This window comes from Emydura macquarii, unplaced genomic scaffold, assembly GCF_026122565.2.
Source record: "Emydura macquarii macquarii isolate MOO-44397 ecotype Brisbane River unplaced genomic scaffold, CSIRO-AGI_Emac_v2 contig_573, whole genome shotgun sequence".
NCBI lineage: Eukaryota > Metazoa > Chordata > Testudines > Chelidae > Emydura > Emydura macquarii.
The window spans coordinates 1,634,333-1,649,557 of NW_027130710.1; the positions used below are offsets into that span (position 1 = coordinate 1,634,333).

The following is a 15,225-nucleotide window of genomic DNA, read 5'->3' on the forward strand; positions in this document are numbered from 1 at the left end:
GGGTTAGATCTCTCCCAGGGGATTCGGCCAGTCAGGCCTGGCCCTGCTGCGTTTGCGGGCAGCCACGGACCCCAGGCTTTCCAGCTGCCGAGCCCTGCACCCTGCCTGCTAGTCCACGCTCGGCCGGAGGGGCAGGCCCAGCTCCTGGGCGCCGTCCTGTGCTCCCCTGGGGCGCCGTCCTGTGCTCCCCTGGGGCGCCGCGAGGCCTCTCCAGCACCGGCCGGGCTCGGACTGAGCATATTTTCGGCTCCTGTGGCGGTCAGCGCCTCGGGGTGGCGGGTGAGGATCCCCCCCGGTGGGGCAGTACGGGCACTGTCCGCTCCAGGAGAAGATGGCACCACGGGGCCGGATCGAGGTACCCTGGGGACCGGCGTTGGGAACAGCAGGGGCTGTGGGTCAGGAGTGAGGGGCACCGGCACAGCTGCGTGAGGGAGCCCAGGAACACTGTGGGGCGGGATGGAAGGTCATTGGCAGAGGTTTAGGGCCCCCCCCCGCCCCAACTAAACAGTGGGGTCACCCTGCCGGCTCGTAAATTCCTAGAGCCCCCCCCGAGCGGGAGCCTCCTGCCCCAGCACCTGCAGCCCTTTCCCTGCCCCGCGCTGGGTGGGGGGTTGCTGAGCTGGACTCGGGGGGGGGGGCTCTGCCCCTCACCACCGGCGCTTCTGTCCCGCTGGCCCCTCTGGGGGCTGCCCGCGTCTCTGCCCGCACGCCGTCCCCGTGCCCTTCAGAGCCATCCCTCTGCACCCTGTGATAACCCCCTGTGGTCTCCGAGCTTTCACAACATTGTTTCTCTCCTTCTCTCGTCCCCCATCTCCACCCTGTCCCCTTGTCCCTCTTCGTCTGTCCATCTGTCCCTCTGGACCCCCCCACGCCCCGTCCTGCCCCTTCCCTCCCCCCCCCCCTCCCGGCTTATCTGGCCTCGGGGGTTCGTTTCTGGTCCTGCGTTATTTTTGGTTTTCCCTGCTGTACGTTTACCGTCTCTCACGCCCATTCCCCTGCCCCCCTCCACTGCTCCCCCGCCCCCTCTCCCGCCCCCCCCGCCCCACTTTCTCTCTCCCCCCCCTCCCCCCCCGTTTTGTTTTGCAGTCACTGTGTCCATCAGATATTAGAAAGCGTAACTTACATGCACCACTATGCCATTGTGCACAGGGACTTGAAGGTCAGTATACGCCTCTCACCCTCTCCCGGCGGCGAGCTGGGGGCGCTGGCGCCCCCCCCCCAGCGCTCTCACGCCCCCCCCAACCCTTCTCCCCCCGCTAGCTGCTTTTTGGTCTTTGGGGATGGGGAGGGGGCCGATATCCAGGGCGGGTTTAGTTGGTTCTCGCGGCGTGCCCGGCCGAATCCGTCCTTGGCACCGCGCCGCAGCTGGGCAGGGCAGGCAGGTGTGAGTCCCTTGGCAGGAGGCAGCTCCTGGATGCAGAGGTCCCGGCCCGACTCCAGTGCACGGGGGACCGGCCACAATTTTTCCGCCCCCCCCGACAATAATTTTGAATCTAAACCGGGCGGCTTGGTTCTATTTGCATTTCACTGGCATCTCCTCCTCCCCCGTCCCCTCCCCTCTTTCTCTATCTCCTTCCTCTTCTGCGTCTCTTGTCTCGTCTGTGGCCCCCCAGCCCCGCACCCGCATGGCTGCCAGCTGTGTCCCCCCCCAGACCAGAGCTGACTGTGCCCTGTCAAAGCCCTCCTGGCCCCAGGGGTTGGTGGGCGGAGGGGACACGTTCTTCCCCCCGGCAGGGTGCCCGGCTCAGCCCGGCGCCGGGGTCGGACTCCTCGTCTGACGGCAGGAGTGGCCTGGCCTTGGCCGAGTCGGCGGCACGGCAGCGTCCAGTGGGGTGGGAGCCAACGCTGGGCCGCGGGCCGCTTTCCTTTCCCCCTCACCTGGCCCCGCTTCTGGCCTGAGGCCGCTCCCCACGACCCTCTGCCTGCATCTGCCTTTTGCCCACATTCCTGTCTTGCCCCAAAGTGCCCCCCTGCACCGTCCCCCCCCCCCCCCCGGCGATTGGACAGGCCCCCGAGCAGAGAGCTGGTGCCTTCCCAGACTTCTCCGCTCTGCAGAGCCGGGCTCTGCGGCGCCCCTTGACCAGCGGGTTTTGTCCAGGCAGCCCCAGGGGCTCTGCTTAATGTTCCTTCCGGGGCAGCCCCAGGGCAGCGTGTTGTGACGCCCCAGCCGCTGCCCTGGTGGAGGACCCCACGGCGGCAGCAGAGGAGACAGGGCCGGCCCAGAGATCCCGGCTGTGGATCCATTATCTTGCCTGGGATTGACGCCAGGCTGACAGGCCTATAAATTACCCAGCTCATCCCCTTTACCATTTTTAAACACATTAACTTTTTTCTAGTCTTCTGGAACTTCCCTGGTGCTCCAGGACTTATCAAAAATCAACATTAATGGTCCAGCGAGTACCTCAGCCAGCTCTTTTAAAATTCTTGGGTGCAGGTTATCTGGACTTGCTGATTTAAAAATGTTTAACTTGAGTAGCTGCAGTTTGACGTCTTCCTGCACTTACCAGGGCAATGGAAATAGTGTTCTCATCATCATATGAAGAGACTACCTCATCTATTTTTCCCCCAAATACAGAACAGAAATATGTAGTGAACCCTTCCGCCCTTTCTGCATGATTAGTGATGATTCTATCATTTCCATCTAGCACTGGGCCCAGTCCATTGTCAGGATTCTTTTTGTTCCTCTGGGCAGGGAGGAGCGTGGGAAGTTTCACTCCTGGCAAAAACAGTCCAAGTGCGCCAAACCTAGAAGCTTGGAAGGACAGGGTCTGGCCTGGTCTCGGGGGGTGGTGATGTTGCTGTTTGCCCCTGCGGCGCACCTGTACTGCCAGGAGCTCGGCCAGGGCCTGTGGGGTCGGATGCTGAGGGGGGGCGGGAACCTTGGCGTGGCTGTTAGGAAAAGGGATGGCAAACGAGGCCCTCGCCCAGAGGGGAGCGGCTTGCCTGGGTGAGGTGGTTATTGCCGGGCGAGCCTGGGACCCATGGGTCAGAGATGGTGATGGGGGGGAGGTTGGCCAGGCCGTGGGAAGATTTCCTGTGGGCCAGACTAGATACACGAAAGTGCTCTAGCGTGAGGAAAGGCCTCGGGGGTCACTCTTTAGCGTCCTCCTTCAGGGGAGGAAGGTGGCTTGGCTCCTGGACTGGCTCTCGGGAGACCCAGGTTCAATTCCTCGGGCTGCCCCGTGCCTCAGTTTCCCCTCTGTGTAAGGGGACAGCCCAAGAGCATGGGGGCATCTGAGTCGCTCCTAGTTATGAGGTGTGCAGGGATGGAAAGGAGCCCCCTCTCAGAGTTAAGGACCAAATGTTTCTAATATGGGATGCCCTCCTGGGGTGGGGGCGATCCCGGCAAAGCAAGGATGTTTGGGGCTGAAGGCAAGCCATCGCCGGCATTTCTGTAGGGCCTACACAAAACGTGCTCCTGTGCTCCCTTCGTGCTGCCCCCTGCATCAGGCGCAAGGCGCAGGCTGTGTATTGAGATCTCTCTGCGTGAGGCCGTCCAGCTTTCACTCTCCTCAGTCGCTCCCGGGGCCTCTAAACGCCACGCCGGAGCCGGGCCGTGGAGGAGACTGGGGAGTGAACGCCGGCCGGCGGGGGGGCGGGAGGTGGATAACGATGGCGGGTGACTTGGACTGGGCTGGCACCTCGCAGGGCCCCAGAGCCCGGCCGGCCAGGGGGCTGGGAGCGTGCCCCTGCCCCACGTCAGCTCAGAGCCTCTGCCTTGGGCTCGGCTCAGCCATGACGCTCAGCCGGGCCACGGAGCAGGCGCGGGGCGTGGAGAGGCCAGCCGTGCCCCTCTGCATTGGCATGGGGGGGGGGGGGGAGTGGAGCTGGGTGGCCCTCCCCTGCTGGGATGGGGCTGAAGGCCGAGGGGCAGCAGGATTTGGGGAGGAAGGGATTTGGGGTACCCATCTGCAGGAGCCCAGAGCAGGGGGGCGGGCCGCGCCGGAGGCGGGCCGCTGACGGACCCCCCCTCCATCACCGCCTGCCCCTCCGCCCCGTGCGTGTTCCCCCCGGGGGCCCCTTTCCCTGGCACAGGGCTGCTCCTGGAGAAAGACTCCCTATGGCCCGGGGTGTCCTCCCCGCCCCCCACCGCTCCCTGCCCCACATCGCCCCACGGCCATAACTTGGGGGCAGCTCCTTTGTGACTAGAGACCGAGATTGAGAAGGGGGGTCCGGCCGCTTTATTCTCCATTCTCCTCCCCCCACCTTCTCTCCTTCCCCACCCCCACCCCGGTCCTCCCCCCCCCCATCACCCCCTCCCACTCCTGCCCCCCACCAGCCTGTGTGGTTGTTACCACTCACCGAGAACTAACACGCCCCCTGGTGTTTGCATGCAGTCATTGCATCCAGCAGATCCTGGAGGCTGTTCTCCATTGCCACCAAATGGGGGTCGTCCACAGAGACCTCAAGGTGAGTTTTTTTCCCCCTATCCCGCTGCTCTGTCCGTCTGTCCGTCCGTCCCGTCCCGTCCTGTCCCGTTTCTTGTACCTTTCTGCATGTTGTGGAGCGGAAACTGGAGGGGGGCCCTGTGGCATTGCAAGGGGGGGCCTCGCGGGAAAGAAGCCGGCATGGAAAGGGGGGAGCCCTAGACCCACGGCGGGCTCAGGAATCGGCTCATGGTGCCAGACAGACCCCGCCCGGTGGGGGGCAGAGCATCCCCTTTGCACCTGCTGGCGGGGGGGTGCGTTCCCTCCGGTATCAGCTCCCCCCACCCCAGCATGGCAGGGTTGGGGTTTGTCACCCCCCAGAGGCAACAGCGGGAGCTGCTCCTTTCTGGCCGCCGGCCGCGTAGGGCAGCCGGAGCCTCGCCGTGAGAGGAGAAGCTGAGCGGAGGGGCCAGAAGAGAAGCCGGCCCATTCGCAGGGGGGACGTGGCTGGTCTCTGGTGGCCACCTCTGGGAGCTGGAGCCAAGCCGGCTGTCCCCCGTGCAGCAGGACGAGAGCGGGGCTCTTTTAGCCCTCTCCCGGGGCCAACTGCGCACTGGTTCCTGGGGTGACCGGGGCTGGGGGGGTCCAGGAAGCTAATGGAGGCTGAGATCAGCAAGCTGCTCAGTTCCCCAGCTGGCTTTTTCCACTCTTTTGCCCCCCCCGCCCTCTTCTTCCCCGCGGTCACCAGTGGGCGGGCGGGTGGGACTCCTGCAGAGGAACGCACTGGCCAGCTGTCTGCATGCCCTGTGTCTGGTTTACACGTCTGCCGGGTCTTTGTTCTCTGTGACGCCCGCCGCTGGTTGCCTGTCTCCCCTTTGCCCCTGAGCGTGCTCCCCGGGCGTTGGAAGCGGCACCGGATCTCGCTGCGAGAGAGTTCAGCTGTGGGCTTGTGTCAGCACGGGAGAAACGGGGGGGGGGGGAGGTGTCTGTTGGAGAGACCCAGAAATAGCCCCGTGAAATGAACTGTGGGGATCCTTTTAGGTCTGGGGTCGATCCTGAGCTTCCCCCGCTTTCCCCCTCTGCTCCAGCCCGCCTTTCCCTCGCCGACTTTGGAGACGGGAATCCAGGCCCATGTGTCCAGCAGTTCCTTGCCTCTTCAGTGACACGCTGGGCTTTTCTGGGGTGCCCTGTGCCCCCGTCAGCTGGGTGAGGCCAGCAAGCGTCCCAAAGGCCACAGAACCACTCTGGGGCGTCCCCTGACAGTGTTACGTGGCAAAGACGCCGTTCCCCGGGAGCTCGTTGCTGTCTGTGTCTCGTCCGGGGAGGGGACAAGGGGGGACGTTTTCCCAGCTGGGCTCGGTGCACAGGGTCGTGCTGTGACGGGGGGACGGAGCCGGGCTCTGGCGCGTGCTGTACGGTGGTCGTTGAGCCGGGGTCTGGCGCCTAGAGTGATGCGGTGATGGAGCTGGGCTCTGACGTGTGGAGTTGGGCCGTCACGGGGCTCCTGGAAACATGCCATGGCAGGGGGACGGAGCCGGGCTCTAATGGGGCGACGGAGCCGGGATCTCAAAGGCAGAGTCGTGTTGGCATGAGGTGATGGAGCCGGGCTGTGGCTCCAGCCCTCCCGCTGTAGCAGGCTGACGGAGCTGGGCTGCCGAGGGACCCTGGAGCCCGCGACGTGGGAGGGAGAGCTGGCGCCTGGCGCGGGGTGACAGAGCCGGGCTCCAGGAAAGGGAATGGTGTTGTGGGCGCTGGCGTGGCGCCCGGCCCGGGCCCAGGGGGGCGGGTTTCTTGCCCTTTGGGTGACGGTGTGGTGCCGAGGACGGGGCTGCGTTCCCCGTGGTGGCGCTCGGATCTGGGCTCGAGCGGTGCCGCCGGTGCCAGGGTGATGCTCAGAAAGGCTGGGGCGTGGGAGCAGCCGCCTTCATAAAACCAGGGGGAGCCCGAGCGGCCGCCCCACGTCTGCCCCTCCGACGTGGCTCCGTAAGCAGCGGCTGCTGGGGTGTCGGCTGCAATCTGGGAGCGGGAGCACAGGGCCTTTCCCCTCCAAGGGGCGCTGGCCTGGATCGCCCCCAGGGCGAGGGGACTGGCTGGTGCAGGAACGGGGGCAGGAGGCACCGGCTCCGATCCAGTCCCAGGGCAGGGGGTCCGGCTGGCACAGGACTGGGTGTGGGCCCTAGGTCAGTGGTTCTAGTCTCTCCGGGGCTGGGGGTCATCCCCCCCGCCCCCCATGGCTGTTCAGTGGCCCCCGTGTGAACTGATCTCAGGCCCCGTCGCTATCAACGGCAGGAGACTCCAAACCTGTCCCTGCGCTGGCAGGTGGCTGGTCCCAGCAGGGCATGGGCATGGCTAACTGGCAGAGCGCTGCAGGGTCACCCCCCCCCCAGGCCAGGCTGCTTCGTCGGGGGAGGCCCTGGACAGATGTGTACGATCCAGCTGTGGCCCCCTGACTCAGAGCCAGACCCCCAGCTCTTTGCGTCACGTTTCCAGAGCTTCCTTCTGAACCGGTGATTTCCCGGGCTCGGCTGGGCTCCGGCAGATGGATCCGGGAGCGCGAGCGCCGGGGGGGGCACCGGCAGAGGAGCCAGGCCAACCAACCTGGGGGGCAGGCTGCTGTCTGTCGGTGGCTGTGCTCCCGGGAGGGTGGCGGAGAGGGGAAGCCCGTTCTGCGTACGTTTGGTGGAGAGAGGCGTTGTCTTTTAAACGGCTGTGAATTGGCACCTTGGGGGCTGGGGAGCCCTGGGAAAGGGGGGGCTGGGAGGCCGTCCCTCTTCAGTCCCCCCCACAGCAGCTTAAGCCGGTGATGTTTTCCTGGTTACAAGAGCCTGTTTCGTGCCACCCGCCTCCTCTTACTAGCCCAGGGGCCTCGAGGGCTTTGGGATGCGTCCCTGGTGTCAGCCAATCCCAGTCCCAGAGGGGGGCACGCGACCGCCCAGCCTGCCTGCCCCTGGCGCTCCGGCAGCTTGCCGCCAGGGTCCCTGCTTGTTCCGCCCCCCAGCCCAGAGCAGCGTGGGGGCTTCGGGCGGCCGGAACGGGCCCAGAGGCCGTGCCAGATGGGCATGACGAGGCAAGCCGGGACTTGTCCGTCTCTCAGGCAGCTGGAGGCCTTATGGGCTGGGAATGGGTAAAAAGCTGCCCCTGCAATAGTGATGAGCGCAGGAGGGAGGGTGTCAGTCCAGATCCCGGCGGATCAGACTGGCACCGACACCGAACAGCAAAGGGGTTGGAAGGTGCCGGCTGGGCCGGCCAGGCGTCTCTCACCTGCTTCTGCAAACCGGCTGTCCTTCTTTTTCTGTCTTGTTTTCTCCTCTTCCCCCCTTCCTTTTCTGCCCCCCTCCGACCGTCCGTCCGGTCCCACGGCGCCCTGTGCCCGGCGGGTCTGCATGACAGCCTGAGAACCTGCTCCTGGCCAGCAAGTGCAAAGGGGCGGCGGTGAAGCTGGCGGATTTCGGCCTGGCCATTGAGGTGCAGGGGGATCAGCAGGCTTGGTTTGGTGAGTAGCAGACGGCTCCCCCTGCCTTCCCGTCTCCGCTGTCCCGGACAGCTGGGCCAACGCCACCTCGCTCTGTGTGTTTCCTCCCCAGGCTTCGCCGGCACCCCTGGCTACCTCTCGCCCGAAGTGCTGCGCAAAGAAGCATACGGCAAACCCGTGGATATCTGGGCGTGCGGTAAGAGTCCCCGATTCCCAGTCCTGAGAAGTGCATGCCAGTTTGACGTAGGGCAGAAATGCACCCCATCCTGACTGAAAAATGGCCAGCGGTGGAGAATCCACCCCGGTCCCCGGGAGCATCTTCCCAGTCTGAACTGGTTTCGCTTCAGCTTCCAGCCACTGGGTCGTGTTAGACCTTCCTCGGCTCGGCCGAGGAGCCCGGCAGCAAATATCCGTCCCCCCCGTGGGTACTGCCAGACTGGGATCAAGTCCCCCCGGCACCTTCTCTGTGTTAAGCGAAATAGACGGAGCTCCTTGGGTCTGTCACTGACAGGCAGGTGTTCCAAGCCTTGAATCGTTTACACGGCTCTTGTCTGACCCCGCTCCGATTTATCAGCAGATCAGTGTCGGGGTCTGTCCGTCTCCCTTGTCCTTGACTCAGGGCTGATTCCCCCCCTCGCCTTTTCCTTCAGTTCTTGGTGACTGTTACCACTCAGGATCTGGGGGTGGGTTGGCCTAGTGGTTAGGATACGAGGCGGGTCACGTCCCTGCATCAGTCCAGGACTGTGACACACACACACACCCCCCCCCCCCAGGAGCTGGCGGGCGCTGACTCTTTGCTCTCCCGCCCCTTTCGCCAGGTGTGATCCTCTACATCCTGCTGGTCGGCTACCCCCCCTTCTGGGACGAGGACCAGCACAAACTGTACCAACAGATCAAGGCTGGGGCCTACGACGTGAGTAGCTGCCGGCCGGGTCCCTCTGCTGCTCCTTCCCAGAGCTGGCATCGCGGGCCGGGACCCCCTCCTCCTCATCTAGGGGCCTTCAGCGCTGTGTCTAGCCAACCTCCCCCCACGGCCCAGGCACCGTCCCCATGGCTCGCCCCTGCCTCGGTGCAGTTGCCTGGGCCCCGTCCCCAGTGTGTATAGATCCACCCCCCGGGGGCCAGAGCTGCTCCGGACTTGTAAACGGCATCCCGGGGGGCCCTGGGCACGCGCACGATGCTAATGGGCTACCACTCGCTGGACGTGTCCAGCCTGGGGGGTTAGCTGGGGTTTGAAACCGTGCGACTTAAACAGGATTTGTTCCCAGTGTAGACGGGGCCAGGGTCACGGTAGCAGGTCAGGCTCGGCCCGGCTCGCCGACACAGCGTTAAAGGCGGCAGGGCCTGTCCAATGGCAGGGACTGGCCACTCTGCTGGCGCGGGAAGGCGTCATTTCCAGCTAGGTGAGCAGAGCAAGGGCGGGACCGTCTCCTCCAGCTGGAGCCCTCGCCTTCCGGTTCCCGCGCAGACGTCCCGGGGCGGCCCCGTGGGAAAGCGGCCGTCTTGGCCGTTCCCACGACTCTAACGCCCCAGTTGCGCGGCCCGTGTTGCCTCCCGGAGCGGGGAGCGGATCCCCGTCGACTGCCTGCGGAAGTCCCAGCAGAGCGGGGGGCTTGGGTCTTTGCCCGCCCGCTGCGCTGCAGGCTCACGGGCGCTGCGGTTCCTTGAGTACGCCCTGGGTCCCCGGCGTGGGCCGCGCTGCCCAGTGGAAGCCCAGCTGCCTGCCCAATCCAAGGTGGCGGGCACAGGTGAGAGAAGCCAGCATTGCCCCGGGCAGCTGCCCTCGCTCTGTGGCATGCTGGTAATCCGCCCTCCTGGCTCCCTTGCAGACACTGGGCAGGGCAGCGGCCTGGGGGACCCGGTCATGACTCCTGCCTTGGCGCAACTCATTCTCCACGCACGTGGCAGCGCGGAGGGAGCCGGGAGCCTCCGGACACCCCATGCGAGCCGCACGCCTGCCCAGAGCGCAGGTCCCGTGGGTATCTCTCCCCTCCGAATAGCTCGCGGGAATTCGGCAGCCTCTCCCCGCCCTCCCCCCACCCCTTTGCTGGCGCTTTCCTCACCCCTGGAAGCTTGGCCTCTTCTGCACGCACCTGGGCTCCGCTGGCGGGGCGCAACGACCCCTGGGGAACGGTCTCTGCTGGTTCTTTTCCTCGCTGCCGGGGGGACTCCTCTCTGCCTCTCGCTTGTATGGAATCTGAGCGGGTCCCGAATGGTGCTGCAGGACCCCGGCTGTAAACCGGTTCCCCTTCCAAAGCCTGTGGCTCGTGGGGAAACCCGCCAGAACCCGGTCTGAGTGTAATGCCGCAACGACGGCCTGCAGGAAGGGATTGGAGAGGTGTGAACTGCCCCCTTTCCCCCGTTGCTCGGTCTGGCCGTTAACTCTGAACCCTAATGATGCATGTTCATGCAGTTCACTGCCTGCCTGCTAGCAGCAACATCCAGCCAGTGGGCTCCACCCCACAATCTCCCCAGGGGGCAGCTGTCTGTCTCCAGCTTCCTTGCACCCCCAAAGCCAGCAGTCCAGCCACGTGTGGCCAGCACCAGCATCTGGGGCACAAGGAAAACGTAGGGAACCAGAATTAACTGCAGCGGCAAAGGGGCGGCAGTGGGGGTGGGATCTACGTTCGATTCATGTCAGGAAGTCGAGTCCAGTTTTGCAATCGCCCTGGATCTGCCAGTTTCCTGCCCTCCGCTGTGCCGGGCGGAATTTGGGTCCCACTCACCTGGGAGCAGATGCACTAAGGTGACGGGCAGCAGGGTCTGGGCAGACTCTGGCGCTGGCTTTGGGCTGCCCTCAGTTCCTGGGGAATCGCTGGTGCCTTGGATGGGAGCAGCCAGCTCCTTGCCCCGGCCGGCCACGATTCCCTGGACTTAACCTCCCTGGGCCTTGTGTCTTGTCTGCAGTTCCCTTCTCCCGAGTGGGACACGGTCACCCCCGAAGCCAAAAACCTCATCAACCAGATGTTAACCATCAACCCGGCCAAAAGAATCACAGCCCACGAAGCCCTGAAACACCCATGGGTCTGCGTAAGTGTCCGGGAACTGGAGCGTGCTGGCCTGCCCCTAGGACCGCCGGGGGATGGCGCTGCTGGGTTCTTTCGGAGGGACACTGAGAGGGGCTGGCTGGGCTTTGCGGTGGTGCCAGCCCAGGGGTTAGCCCTCGGGTGACCGGATGTCCTGGTTTTATAGGGACAGTCCCAATATTTGGGGCTTTTTCCTTATATTCTATTATCCCCCCCATCCCCGTCTCAATTTTTCACACTTGCTGTATCTGGTCACCCGAGTTAGTTCGGCGCGTGGGTATTTTGGGGCTCATCCTCAGGGAGCCTCCGCTCAGAACAAGAGGGCAAATGTCTGGCACGATCTAGAGATCATCTCTGCCACCCACTGGAGCCTGTACTGGCCGCCCCCGGGGGCTGATGTACCCAGGGGCAGCTCCTAGGCCGGTTCCCCTCACCCCCGCGGGAACGCCCAGCCAGTTGTTTCCCGTCACCCCGTGAGCGGCGCTCTGGGTTCTGGAGCCAGCTTGCCTGCTAAGGGTACATCTACACTGTGATGAAAGACCCACCGGGGGCAGCTAACGGGGGGGGGGGGGGGGGGAAGGAATGGGGCTCGGGTTGCTGGGCTCCCAGATGCCACAAGGGGAGGGTCCCAGCCTGAGCCAGCTGGCCTGGGCTCTGCGACTCAGTGCCGTGGGTTTTTAATCGCAGTGTGGACGTATCCCAAGGGCATGTTCCTGGGGCTATGGGACCAGGGCTTGTTTCCAAGCCTCTGCTTGAGCGTCCACACTGCAGCGTGAACCTGGGCTTACAGTTGCTGGGCCGAGTCTCGCGGCTGTGCTAAGACCTTCTGACTCGGGTCCGGGGCTTGAGGTGCGTCCACACTGCAAAATGACAGGGACTTGGTTTCTGCCCCCACCCCAGCAGGGCGCCAGGCCCCTGGCCCTGAGCGCTCGCTGACCCGAGTCAGGCTGATTTGGGTGTGGACGGAAGGGTGACTTGGACTCAAACCGGAGTCACACCCGGGCTCAGTGTGCAGTGTAGACAGACTTTTAGAGCTTCATCCCTGATCTGGTGGGACACGATTCTAGGTGCGCCCTGTGCTGGCGGCATGCCGTGCCCGCCGTGGTTATGTCCCAAGAGAGGACCACACCTCCGGGGGCATTAGGGCAGGACCGTGCTGGCTGAGCCGTTTCCTGTCCCCAAGGCAGAAGCCGCTGATTTCTCTCCCCCGTCTTCCCTTCTCCAGCAACGTTCAACCGTGGCCTCCATGATGCACAGACAGGAGACGGTCGAGTGTCTGAAAAAGTTCAATGCCAGGAGGAAGCTGAAGGTAAACGCCGCCGCGGAGCCCTGAGGCCGGAATCTCCCGAGAGCCGGGGCAAACATACGTTGGGGTCAGTGGGGGGCGATCTCCCCAACCCCGGGGGCTCCCCAGTCTCTGCCGCTTGGCCAACAGCAGGGACTTTGGGGCGGGACTTTGAGTCTGCGACAATTTCCCTTTGCGCCAGGGCTTTGCTTCCAGCAATGATCAGAGAGAGACGCAGCCCCAGAGAGGAGCAGGGCCCAGTCCCCTTGTCAGCACGGCACAGTCTGGGCGCAGTGTCCCCGCCCCCTGCCGGCGAGGAAAATCCCCACGCCAAAGGGGATCTGCTGTTCTGTGATGGGGAATTAACCCCAGCCTCCCAGGATGTCGCTCTGGGGAGCCGCGCCCGGACCCGTGTGGCTTCCCAGCATCCCAACCCGGTTGCGAGGAGGGGCCGGGGCGTCAGCCGCGTCCCCGCTGGGAATCCAGGGCTCCAGGAGCTCCCGGGACTCGCCCGCAGTAGCCCCGGACCACCAGGCTCTAAGTGCACCTGCCCCGCTCCTGCCTGCCGCGCCGTTGTCTCCAGCACTGGGCTGCGCCAACCCTTGTCTCTTCTCTTTCAGGGGGCGATTCTCACCACCATGCTGGCGACGAGGAACTTTTCAGGTAAACTCGGCTTCGGGCGGCAAAGAGACACGCTCGCCCCCCGAGCCGCGAGAGTGGCCAGGCCGTGGCCAGGCAGGGAGCGCTGTCCCGGGACATTGCTCCAGCCAAGCGTTGCGAGCGTGGCCGCAGCTCGACGGGCAGCGCTGCGCCCGTACCCCTGCAGCAAACCGCCCTGTCACGGTCTCACCTGTATCCCTCCCTCCGGATTCCCCTTCACCAGTCTCTGGGCAGGGACCCTTGTGAATGGGGGTTTGTACCATGATATCCCATTAAGCCCATCTGCCTACCAGCCAGCCCCTGTGCCTGGCTTTCTCGCCGACGTGTGGCCAGTAGTTACAAGGGACGACCCCTCCGCCCCGCTTTGTAAGCAAGCACCTTTCTTCTTAAGGCAAAAGCAGCGCAGGGGAAACCTGTAAAAACAACACCCAGATTTAACCTGGCACTAAGCAGGCGGGAGTCCCCATCAGTCTGATGGGGCCCTGGCAGGCCAACCCTTCCGCAGGGGTCGGGGCCCCCCGTGGGCGGAAGGGCCTGTCTGTTTGCAGAATCGGAAAGAAGGCCCCGTATCTATTTAAACGCAGCCTTTTTAGTTGAAAAGCCTTTTCTTTGTTGGTCTCTGGAAAACCCAGTCGGTGCCAGTCTCCTCAGGGACCTTAATCGCCCTCCCACGCACTGTTTTCGGAGGAGCTATGGTAACTGCCCCCCCGGCATTGCATACAATCCCTGTCCCCCATCAACTCGATACAGCGCGGTCCCCAGAGATCGGGCATGGGGTGGCGCTGGGGACGCCGAGCGAAACAAGCGGGACTGGGGAAAGCACAGCTTTGTCGGTATGGCGGTGTCTGCCCTTTGCCAGCCCGGCTCTGTCGGTCAGGGAATCTCTCCCCTGCACCCCCTGACCGACGGCGCTGTGAACCCGTCGTGTAGACCTGGCCTGAGAAACTCCCAACGCTGCTTTAGCACCAGAAGCAGCCCGGGGCAGTTCGTCGTTCCCTTGAGCTGTCCTTGGCGTAGATCCTGGGCCGCAGAGGTCGGCACTTCCCCCTGCTGCGCTAGCTGGGTGCTGTGGGAAATCGGTACCGAACTGAGAACTGCAGCGCTCGGCTCACCTGTGCCTGTGCCCCATGGCCTGCTCTTGCAGAGGTCCCACTAGCTCTCACTGTTAACCTCTGCAAGGGGCTCCGAGTGCTGGAGGCGTCTGATTGTAAGCGATGCCTCCGGGACCTGGCCAAATGCAGCCCGCGCCCAGGTGCGTTTCAGGGGAGGGGCTGCGGGAGGTGGGTCTCTTTCAGCCGTTACAGTCCCGGCTTTGTCACTTTCACGGGGCGGCTGCTTCTGCGAGCAGAGAGCTCTAGGGAAGAGGGCTGCTGGGGCGGGACGTAGCCCTGCTGGCTGGATTTCCCTGCAAATGCTGCTCTAATGTACCCTCCTCTTCAGGCCTTTCGCCCCTCGGTTCGAACCCAGCCTCAGCTAAAGCAGCTCGCCCCAGGGAGAAACCTGGCATCTGCATCCTTCACGGGATGGGGGGTAGATCCCTCAAACAGCACCTTTTGCTTTCTCTCGGAGGGGCCCTGCATTGTCGGCACTGTGCACGGGGCTTAGTTCTGCAGCCTAGAATTCAGCTTCCCGGGGTCACGGCCGAGTGTCGTGTAGCTAGCGGTGCAAGGAAGAGAGACCCTGTCCCAGGACTAAGAGATAAGCGGCCACCGACTGTATCACAGGGATTTAAAGCCCCCACAGGGCTGGGGGTGGGGGGCAACCTATAGGCATGGGACTCCGGTGCCCTGCCCCAAGCCTCCCTCAATCTCAGAGTTGGCAGAGAATCCCTTCTCTCATCCAGGCCACACGGCGCGGGGTCGTGGCTCCCCGATGTCCCGGCGACGCTAGGGGGTGGGTCTGCTGCTGTCTGGAGGACCTTCCATCCCACGCACAGGGGGTACCTCTACGCTGCAATTAAACACCCGGGGCTGGGCCCGTGTCAGCTGACGGGCTGGAAAATTGCAGTGTAGACCTTAGAGCTCGGGCTGGCACGTGGGCTCTGAAATCCGGCAGCAGCTCGGGTCGCCAGAGCCGGGGTCCCGGAGCAGCGAAGCCCCGGTCATTGTCTGCTTCAGCGTGTGCCGTACAAACCCAGCCTGGGTGATCACTGGTGGGGTTAGCCCCGCCCGGGTCAGAGCCCGCCCTGCCGGGGCTTCCTTGCTCTGGGCACCCAGCCAGCTGAATTAAAACCCGCGCGGGTGTCTTCCCGGCTCCCCGCCGCCCCCTGTGATTGCAGTGCGGACACCCGGGAAGGGGCTCGGCAATTCTGCCTCTCCATCTAAACTTCGACTCTAATCTTTTTTCTGCTTCCTTTGTCTCTTTTCTTTCCCTCTCTCTCCCACCCTCTGTCTGTCTCATGCCGTCTCTCTGTCT

The 15,225-nt window shown here is 64.2% G+C and overlaps 1 protein-coding gene across 6 annotated transcripts in view; it reads left to right on the forward strand.

The window, feature by feature from the left end:
* Nucleotides 1-15,225, forward strand: part of CAMK2B (calcium/calmodulin dependent protein kinase II beta) — a 93,153-nt gene that overhangs the window by 47,895 nt on the left and 30,033 nt on the right. For all 6 annotated transcript variants that reach the window (XR_010918390.1, XM_067540343.1, XM_067540339.1 and 3 more), the window contains exons 6-12: nucleotides 4,338-4,410; nucleotides 7,758-7,860; nucleotides 7,952-8,035; nucleotides 8,658-8,752; nucleotides 10,747-10,869; nucleotides 12,091-12,174; nucleotides 12,771-12,813. Coding sequence is in view for 5 of the 6 variants with exons in the window: in XM_067540343.1 (XP_067396444.1) it covers nucleotides 4,338-4,410; nucleotides 7,758-7,860; nucleotides 7,952-8,035; nucleotides 8,658-8,752; nucleotides 10,747-10,869; nucleotides 12,091-12,174; nucleotides 12,771-12,813 (605 nt within the window). In the remaining variant the exon portion in view is untranslated. The remainder of the gene's footprint in view (nucleotides 1-4,337; nucleotides 4,411-7,757; nucleotides 7,861-7,951; nucleotides 8,036-8,657; nucleotides 8,753-10,746; nucleotides 10,870-12,090; nucleotides 12,175-12,770; nucleotides 12,814-15,225) is intronic.